The sequence below is a fragment of the Pristis pectinata genome, chromosome 9, assembly GCF_009764475.1.
Source record: "Pristis pectinata isolate sPriPec2 chromosome 9, sPriPec2.1.pri, whole genome shotgun sequence".
In the NCBI taxonomy this organism is placed as follows: Eukaryota; Metazoa; Chordata; class Chondrichthyes; order Rhinopristiformes; family Pristidae; genus Pristis; species Pristis pectinata.
Genome location: NC_067413.1, coordinates 71,799,971 through 71,809,630, shown reverse-complemented (window position 1 = coordinate 71,809,630; position 9,660 = coordinate 71,799,971). Strand labels below are relative to the sequence as shown.

At 37.9% G+C, this 9,660-nt stretch overlaps 1 protein-coding gene across 1 annotated transcript in view; it reads left to right on the top strand.

Moving 5' to 3' along the window:
• The first annotated feature begins 262 nt into the window (after nucleotides 1–262).
• Nucleotides 263–9,660, top strand: part of st18 (ST18 C2H2C-type zinc finger transcription factor) — a 50,500-nt gene continuing 41,102 nt past the window's right edge. The window contains exons 1-3 of the mRNA XM_052023049.1: nucleotides 263–584; nucleotides 4,035–4,169; nucleotides 7,855–7,945. Of these exons, the coding sequence (XP_051879009.1) occupies nucleotides 332–584; nucleotides 4,035–4,169; nucleotides 7,855–7,945 (479 nt within the window). The 5' untranslated portion in view covers nucleotides 263–331. The remainder of the gene's footprint in view (nucleotides 585–4,034; nucleotides 4,170–7,854; nucleotides 7,946–9,660) is intronic.

Here is a 9,660-nt window from a genome sequence, read left to right as displayed (position 1 = left end):
ATCTGAAATCTTAACTAAAGATAAGGCAACTGTATGTGAGAAAGAAATGGTACCACACTATTCCAATGCAGAAAATACTCAAATTCCTTCTGAGAATATTTACGTTAACTGTGACCAGCCCCAAGATTTATCTAAACCATCCAACAAGAATGAATTCAAGCCCCTCGCAGTCCAGGTGTATAACCTGGGCTGTAAACCTAAAGACATTTTAAAAGCAAAAGGGAAGGAAACTGAGGTAACAGAAATTGTCTCACAGGAGTCAGCCTACCAGAGCAGAGTGAACAACATTGGTGAAGCACCAAATTCACAGCCTGGCCTTCCTGTAAGTGATATGCGGTCTCCAAAGACTGATGATGACTGTACTTCTCAGCTGTCCACAACCACAGAGGATTCAGAAGACTTTAACACTGCAAAGGGGAACCTAACTCTCCTAGAGCAGGCTATAGCTCTGCAGGCAGAGCAGGGGTATATCATAAAGGGAACACACAAGGAAAATGAAAGGATCTTACTGGAGAAGTTCACAGCAGGAAGGCAACTTTGCAAGACTATTGACATTGGCTTCCGGAAGAGTTTCTCCAGCAGAGGTAAAGTGCCTTTTTTATCATTCCAGGGACAATGTTCACATTGCTCTTTAAAATTATTTTTTTCTTCTTAGGCTGTTCCCCATTCATAATGTTATTTTCCACTGATATGGCCATGACCTGGATGTGACTGAGACTGAAAGTACTTCTGCTCTATACTTTGCTCTCAGAAATGACAGCATTTCAGCACCATGTAGTGCTCCACTTAGTAGCTTGTAGTTGATGAAAATTACTCAGTCATGGCAGATGGATTTTAGCGCCAGACATGACCACGGTTCAAGTCCGCAGTTCAGAAATAGAATGCACCACTTATTGCAAATGCTGCCAGGCAGGTGGTAGGGAGAGTGAATTTCTGCTGCAGTTCTCCCAATTGTCCATCATCATTTCTGTGAAAGAACCAAAGATACACCAACCACATGCTATTTTCTTTGGTTTTCCACAGCTCCTCTGCCAGGGTTACACTGAACAATTGGGAAAACCCCTGCAGGTTTTTCAGCTAATTGAACTTCTGTGCATATTTAAAATCTCCTTGTCAACAGATGTAACTAGCTTCATCAGAGGACATGAAAATTCTGGTGTATTACTCATTCTGTTCAGGCATTTCCTTCAATTCTCGCAAGGAATATGTCAGCTTGAGCAGGGTATGGAACTTACAGCACAGAAGAAGGCCATCCAACCCAAAGCTAAGCTGATGCTTCAGCCTCAAACAAGCCCCCTCTCGCCCCCCCATCTCATTTCATTCTAGCAGCAGAAATTTCAATTCCTCTCTCCCTCACTTACCTTTCTGTTTTAATGGTAAATGCGTCCACGGCAGGGTTCAAATTAGAAATCTTGGAATGTTGATGGATTCTGCATTCTTGCCCAATTCGCCGAGTCTACATTAGTGATTTAATGTTCAGTGCCTAATTATTTAAAAGCCCTAAGTAACGGTGAATTAGATTAATTAATGGAAATGTAAAGTATGGAAACCTGGAGTTTATATGGGAGATTGTTTATCCACAAACCAGCAAAAGGTGAGGGTATATTCCAGAGAAATGGAAAATCATTCCCAGTATGTGTGATCCATCCAGGCAACTTGTCTTTCCTGATAGCACGATTCGATTAACAACAAAAGCAGCCACAACAACAAAAGAGCTGGGTCTTAGGCAGCAAGCATTTAAGTATATGGAGGGTGGAAGACTGGAGTCTGGTCAAGAGGACATTGGGAATAGCTGTGCTGGGAGATGACTAAAGCAAGGTAAAGGTTCCAAGAGTGGAAGAGCAGAGTTGTGGGTGGAGTCCTATGATGTTACAGAAGTGGAAAAAGAGAATCATAGTTGTGGCAACTGTAGATGGTCAGAACTTCATCTGAAGGCTCAAATATGGTTGCAAACATTTTGGTTCACCCTTGATGGTGAGTGATGGAGTCAGTGGGTAGGGAAGAGATTTTTGAAGACATTAGGCCTGAATATCTTCAGACGAGTTTGAACCTAAATATACTTAGCTTGTGTGAATGGTTCTGTGGGAACCACCAATGACATCCCCCTTACAGTTAACTGGTGTCTGACCCATGCTTGAATGATGTTGCTGACCTCAATTGAAGAGATAACTGCAAATAAATAGTTTGTTTAGTTTTGCTTATATTACTTTATCTTCATTTGTATTTATTTTTTAGTATTTTAAGATGTTTTATGGTTTTTTAAATTGTTTTATTTCATTATTCAAACCTACTTGTATTCTTTCTAAATGTTTCTAATTATCAGAGACATTTAAAGACAATTCAAAAGTCTTTGACAGAAACAAGCTAAAAGACAATCAGGCCTTCTGGAAGTGGGGGCCTGAGGTAGAGTTGCCATGGAGCAACTGTGGAAATACATTTGTCTCATTACAAAACAAAAATAGGAAAATCATGCAGGAGTCACAATGAATGTGCCTGAACTATGAATATCCAATGGTCCATCCCTTGCTACTAGGCCAGGAACATCTACCCTTATAGTTGTTCATGCAGGTGAAGGATTGAATTCCGAACTTTACACAAATCATGTTTGCACTTAGGAGTGACAAGGAACTGCATGTTAGCTTTGTCTTCCAACAAAAGAAATTATTTCTTCTATTTCATTTTACGAGGGCCAAGAAAACCCGTCTGCAAATTTGTTTTCTGCCCTTTATTAATGTAACTTCAGAAGCTACACTGGAACACCTGGAACTAAGTCTACGCTAAAAGCCACAATATTTGAGGAAAAATGTGGATTGGAACCAACATCCTACCATTCTGTGACGATGTGTATAAAACATTGTGTGCCATTGTATTAACATCAAACAGCAGCCTAAAGCTTACCTAACAACTGCAGTGTCCCCCAAGAAAGGCTTGCACTTTACTAAGTCTACAGAAGGTATATGTGACTCTAGAGTAAATCCCAGTTAGAAATAAAACCACTTTGCCCTGCTTTGCAACAGTTTTGTAAACATAGCCTTTGTGCTTCTAATGGACTAAGTTGTTATTCAGCATATTTTTATAAGAACTGATGTTTTCCTTTTTTGTTATAATTCCTTTGTGCATCATTTATGAATGAGTTAAATAAAATACAAATATGTTGGATGTATGCTCAACTCATCTTGGTAATTATTCCACATAAAGGTAAGCAAGTAATTGTGGAATGGTCAAGAAGGGTGGAAAATTATTGAATTGCAATTGCTGTTTTTTAGAGGTGAAGTTTAAGATTATAGATTATGAGATATTTCAGATATAATGAGCTAACACATAGACTCACCACACAAGCTGCTAGGTTAAAGCTTCCGTTGGGTTGCACCAATATAATCTCATGCCTGCAGTAGATTTAATCACCATGTGAATTTCTGCTAATTATATCTTTTTGCTATGCTTTAAAAAGCCTTGTAAAAATTAACCTACATTAGGCACAAGGACATTAATAGACACCCTTTAAAAGCACTTTTGCTTGAAATTTATGAAGAAATTGACTCTAGTATATCAATTAAACTGGTAAATAGTTCTGACCCAATTAAGTTATTTAAAAAATGAAGACTATATTGCTTCACTTTAAATATTGCAAAATATTTTTTGTGATAACTGAATTTTCAGCTGCATCAGATTGCCATGTGTAAATACATCAAAGAGCTTTTTTTATTGCAAGAAAGAAAATACTATCTTGAAACACCATATGTCTTTGCTTGGTTCACGATGATTTTAGGTTTGTGATTTTGGAAATAAGTTTAAATGGTAAGTGGAAAATGAACACAATCTTCAAGTGTAAATTGTGCTCAGAATCCTGGTCAGGTGCAACACTCCCAAAGCTTACTTCAGGAATATTCACTTTATTCTTGTGCCTACATGATTTTAAGTTGGATATTAATAATAACACCAGCTTAACGTTGATGACTGCTTTTATGAGAAACTATAGATCACATGGCTGTATTTCAGTTATCTTGCTGCTAATGTTCTGCTGATCTTTACAGATTCTATTAGATCTGACAAAAAAGAATCTAAGTGTCCAACTCCAGGGTGTGATGGCAGTGGTCACATCACAGGACTGTATCCGCACCACCGCAGCTTCTCAGGATGTCCTCACAAAATGAGGGTGCCCCCAGACAGTGAGTAGTCAACAGTGATCCACTCTTCCCTTAACCCAAACTTTGCATGCACATACTGTCTACAATTCTAAAGCTCCTTCAGGATATTACAAACATTTGAAATGTCTGTAGTTATAAAAAAAAGTGTATGCGCAATATTTAGATTCAAAGAATAAAACAATCTGGATCTGAGACCTGGCTGCACTTCAGTTGAACATATGGGGTTTAAACAGACCAAATGTTCTGCTTGGCAAATCCAGTGTATTGATTTGATTATAGCTCATAGCTCCACCCTGTTACTTAATGATTCCAAGGTCGGCACATGGTAGAAGTGAAAAGAGGACACTTGATCTTACCTGCTTACTCCAAGCACAGTGACAGTTCATTTCATGGGCTCATTGGACATTGTGATCTTCTTTCCTACATATCTTTTTATTATTGTTTGAAATGAGGGTTAATGTGAAACAGGAGAATTTGTCGTAGACTAAATTTAAGCCATGCTGACTGTTTATATATTTTTGTAATAAAGAACAAAGTTTATATCATATAATTTTGTTGGACAATACGGTCAAAATGATCATTATATAATCACAATAGCAGCAACAATATGCGGGTGTCTGTTTCATTGAATTGGCAAAGGAAGTAGAAGTACTTGCAGGCAATGCAAAGTTTGATTCAAAATAATCTACCCATCTACCTTTGTAATCTTACTCCTATTGGAATCTCTCCGGGATCTTCTACTCCTCAGTCCCAAAAGAACGGCTGAGAAAAGCATAAACAAGAGTAGCTGATTGAACAGAATGAGGCAAAGAATGGAAAGATGAAAAATCATTAAAGAAATATATGTATAATTAAAGAATACTTTTAAAATTCTGACTAAAGAACATAGCACAGAAGGCACACAATTTGGTCCCTCCTATTCTGTGTGGTTCTCTGAAAGAGGTATACGATCAGACCCACTCCCCTGCTCTTTCTCTACAGCATTCTAAGTTTTACCATTATCAAGGCATAGGGTGCACAGGTTTTAAAATTACAAATTGTGATTCTGAATTGATCTTCCAGTAATATATCTATCCACATCATATGACTGGGATAACAGCTGAAAATACAACTTCGACTGATTTTCAACTCTGGAAGAGAAGCCAGTAATAGCACCAGCCTGGAAGTGATCAACTAAAGTAGTAAAGACCTAGAGACTTGGGGACTTCCTGATTCACGTAGCTTAGCTTTTCATGAGACAAACTCAGTAATCATCAGTAATGCTTCTTTTTTGTAACTATTCTTCCACCATGCCGAATCATTCTTCTGTTAAAATGAATTTTGCACTTTTTATTACACTGGTAAATTTCTTGAAAGAATTTCAGTTTTAAGGACTGTATTACAGTTTATCAAAAGCCTAGAATCATCATGGATGAGACAACCTACAGGTGAATGTATGAATGAATATATTTTGCCAAGGCATCTAGAAGGTTAAAACCATTTCCTTGATCATTTGCAGGCCATAAGCCTCTGGAATGGTGATCAGATGAAAACTCAGACAATCCATGACATTCCGTTTACCCTATCAGGGGAAAACTAACTAGTTTTACAAACTAATTGACTAACATACCAAACTTGCAGATGGCTTGTACTTGCATCTGAAAAAGCAATAAAAGTATTGTCATAGAAAATTAAAGTATTAGAGTTTATAGGAATGCGAGGCGTTTCATCCTCACTAGGCTCTCTAATCAAATGGTTCCCCGATAAGAAGGCTTTAGGAGCAGCAAAGCAAATTGGCATTTTCCTCAGGGACTAACAAGGCACTCACCAGGGCTTCTTTATGGGCACCAATCAAGATTGCTCCATCTTCATCTCTCACTGCACTTTTCATCCAGCATCCACTGGCATTAATTAATTTTATTAATCTTCTTCCAATTTTGTTCACCTAAACCTAGACCAGAACCTTGGACACTATCAACACTCCTTTTTGTATTTCTCATCAGAACATTCATTCACCTACAAACAAGATCCTTTATTCTAATACTGGGTGATTATTTTACTATCCAGGCTTTGCCTTAAACTGGACATATACCTGTCCCTCATTAACACCTCTCTGCCTCAATGTACATTGCCCTGACAAATTCAGCATGGGAGTGGCGTGGCCCCATTAACCAAATAACAGGTAAATCTTCCACCCACCTCCCCTTTTACTTCTAGCACCTTCCTTTGTTCCACCTTTCTTGCTTCTCCATTAACATTAAACCGTTTCCATAAGCCACTAAATCAACGTCCAATTTTGTCAATCCACCCCCTTCCCCAGTCTCTAGGCTCTCTTCATCCTCAGTAATTTCAATCTTCATTTCAGATGCCCATTGAATTTGTCCTCCGTCCATGATCATACTCATGCACTTAAATGCTTTCTCTACTCCTGTGGTCTTCTTAATAACCAAGAGTATTTCTGATCATCTCCCTGTATCCTTCATCAGCCCATCTCCTTCCAACCCCTTCTTCCTGTTGTATCCAATCCAAAAATAAAGTTTCAACCATTCACTGACAGATGCATTTTTCAAAGGGACAACTTACAGGAATCTTCTGCCCTCATTAGCCTACACAATTAATCTGGTACTTTCACCTGTGATGCTCTTCTCCATATCAAGACTTTATTCCTTGCGGTCTTGATTATAGTCACCAGCATGGTCCCCACCTGCATTCCCTTAACCAGAAAGAGCAAGTTTAAGATATAGGATTAGCCATCCACCACCAGAACTGGCAGTCCCTCATAAAGCACCATCAGGCTTTCTATCCTTTACCAAAACATCCAATGCTTAAGCATAATCCATAAGAGTAATGTTAATTCTGCTACCACCCTTAACTCTTCTCTCCTGCTTCCTTCACATCAGCAATGAGTGAGGAGCTCATGCCATTTCATGTTATTAGAACTGAAGTCATTCAGGCAGCTACTTTTTGCCAATGTTCCATTCCCCTTTGCTGATTGAACCATATCTCCCTGAAGTGCCTTTATTATCCAGGCCAAAGACTGAGCTTTCTTTTAGCTATCCCTTCTCCTCCCTCCTGCAATGAAGTACCCCATTATTTACTGATTGCCAACCTGAAAGTGATCCATTTATCCTGATTCCCTGTTGTTGCGAGTTGGCAATTCCTCTATCTGGTTGTATATTATCCCCAACCTCATGCCCTCTGATCTTGCACAGTAACCTTTAATGTGGCACTTTATTGAATGCCTTCTGAAAATCCAAATATACTTTGTCTACTAGTTCACTTTATACCCCTATTCATGGCATTCTCAAACAACTCAAGCCAATTTATCACATTTACCAGCAAAAACAAGGATTTTCAAAACAGGAGGTAGCAAACTAAGTAATGTCTTCTTTTGAAATTAAAATAATACAGCAAAAGTTGGCAGCTCAATTGGAAATAATGACTTCTTACATTTACCTACTCTTATAAGTTTATGTAAACTTTTTGTTCATATAATTAATATGCAAACGTGTTTGGATGCGTAGATAGGTGGATAGATAGATAGATAGATAGATAGATAGATAGATAGATAGATAGATAGATAGATAGATAGATAGATAGATAGATAGATAGATAGATAGATAGATAGATAGATAGATAGATAGATATTACACTGAAGGATAAATAAAGGTGTGTACATTTATCCAATTTCAGAAATGACGTGATAAATTTTATTGCATCTTTTCAGTACTTGCCATGCATGAGAATGTGCTCAGGTGCCCAACCCCGGGCTGCACAGGAAGAGGTCACGTGAACAGCAACCGCAATTCACACCGAAGGTAGGTTACTTTACTTGTACTTCACAGTGAGAATGCTAGGCAATCAAGAATTTGGCTAAGTTAATGGGTTTGACCATTTCTTTCATTTCAGAGTTCAATCCATCTGAGTAAAATAGGATTAAAAGCTGTATCGTTTTTGACTAAGAGCATAAGTGATTTAGGCACTCATGGTCCTACTGATAGCACAAAATTCTGCTCAGTATCATTTCAACTGCTTTCTTCTATTCAGATTCCAGAAAAGGTTGTGAATGTAAGTGATAAAAGGAAAAATCATAGTGAAAGATTGGTGTAGCTTTTGTGATAATATAGCTTAGATAAGTAGTGAGTGCTGGAGGAGGGCAGTTAGCCTCTGAAACCTGCATCTCCATTTTTATAAGACCATTCTGACTTTCTACATCATCCACTTTGCAACTGACTCCTCCATCAATTGATTCCCTTTGTATTAATACATTAGTTGATTCCTGATACACAACAGTTGAACATCCAATGCCCTATATGTGAAGAAATACAATCACAATCCTAAATGACTGACTCCATACTCAGAGACTGACATCTCCAGTTCAAGACTTACATGTTTAAATGATATCACGATTCATTCTCCTAAACCTCGGTGAATATAGGCTGATTTCAATCTAAATTCATAGGATTATGCTTTCATCCAGGGATCACAGCAATAAACCTTCTTAAGCTTAGGTTAGTTGTCAGGGGAATACAGAGGTGATTTGTGACATATCTAAACAGCCATCTTGAGAACATGGGTAAATAGTAATCTTTTGCAAAAACTCAGTACTTTCTGTTTAGTATATCCTTTAAGCACCATATTATAAAATTAAATATGTGGGGAGGTAATGGAGTTATTTGAGACAAGCCTAACCACTTTTGCAAGTAATCTAGAACCTTTGGGAATAACCATAGGTCTTTTCAGCATGATTCTGAGGGACAGCAGAAAGACAAATGCTAAGTCATACCATTGCGCTAAAATGAGAATCACAGCAAATTTCTTGAGGCAATTTCCAAACTGGCCACTATACTATAAGATGAAAGTGTCAGAATCACAGGTTACTTAATGTATCCAGATACCTGATCAGATGACATTACCTGTATTTCCACCAATGTATTTGTTAATGTATTTGTTAAAGTTGTCTTGGCCAATTGGGAGAATCCCTGAAGAATTAACTGTGAGTCCTACTCCCATGAACAATGGTGCATCTACAAAACTAAATGATTAGATGCTACCTGAAAGTTGATTGCACTTTGGTCCAGATATATTGCAGTGTGGGATTGTGCTAAGAATCGACACAGAGTGTAACAGCTCTTGCAGCCACCTAAGGGAAGACATAGTATAGGGCAAGCTTGCAATCTGTCTGTCAATTTATTCCGCTCTTCTTGGTCTTCCACACGTAAATCCCCTGCCCTTTCAGTTTTAGGAAACACAGTCATTGAGTTGAAATCCAGCTTAAAGCTTTCCCAGAGCTTCTTGAATAGTAATCCCCATGTCACCGTGCACTTTAATTCTTTAAATTTGGCTTTATACTTAAAGCAATCTTATCCTTGGACTTATGACTAATTACGCAAATGAGTTGAGATCTGAAAATTAAATGTCATTAGTATTTGAGATTCAGACAACTTTCAAAACAATAGAAAACAAATCAGTTAATAATACTGATCAAGATATTTTTGATTTATAGAATGATAGCAGCACAGAAAGAGTCTGT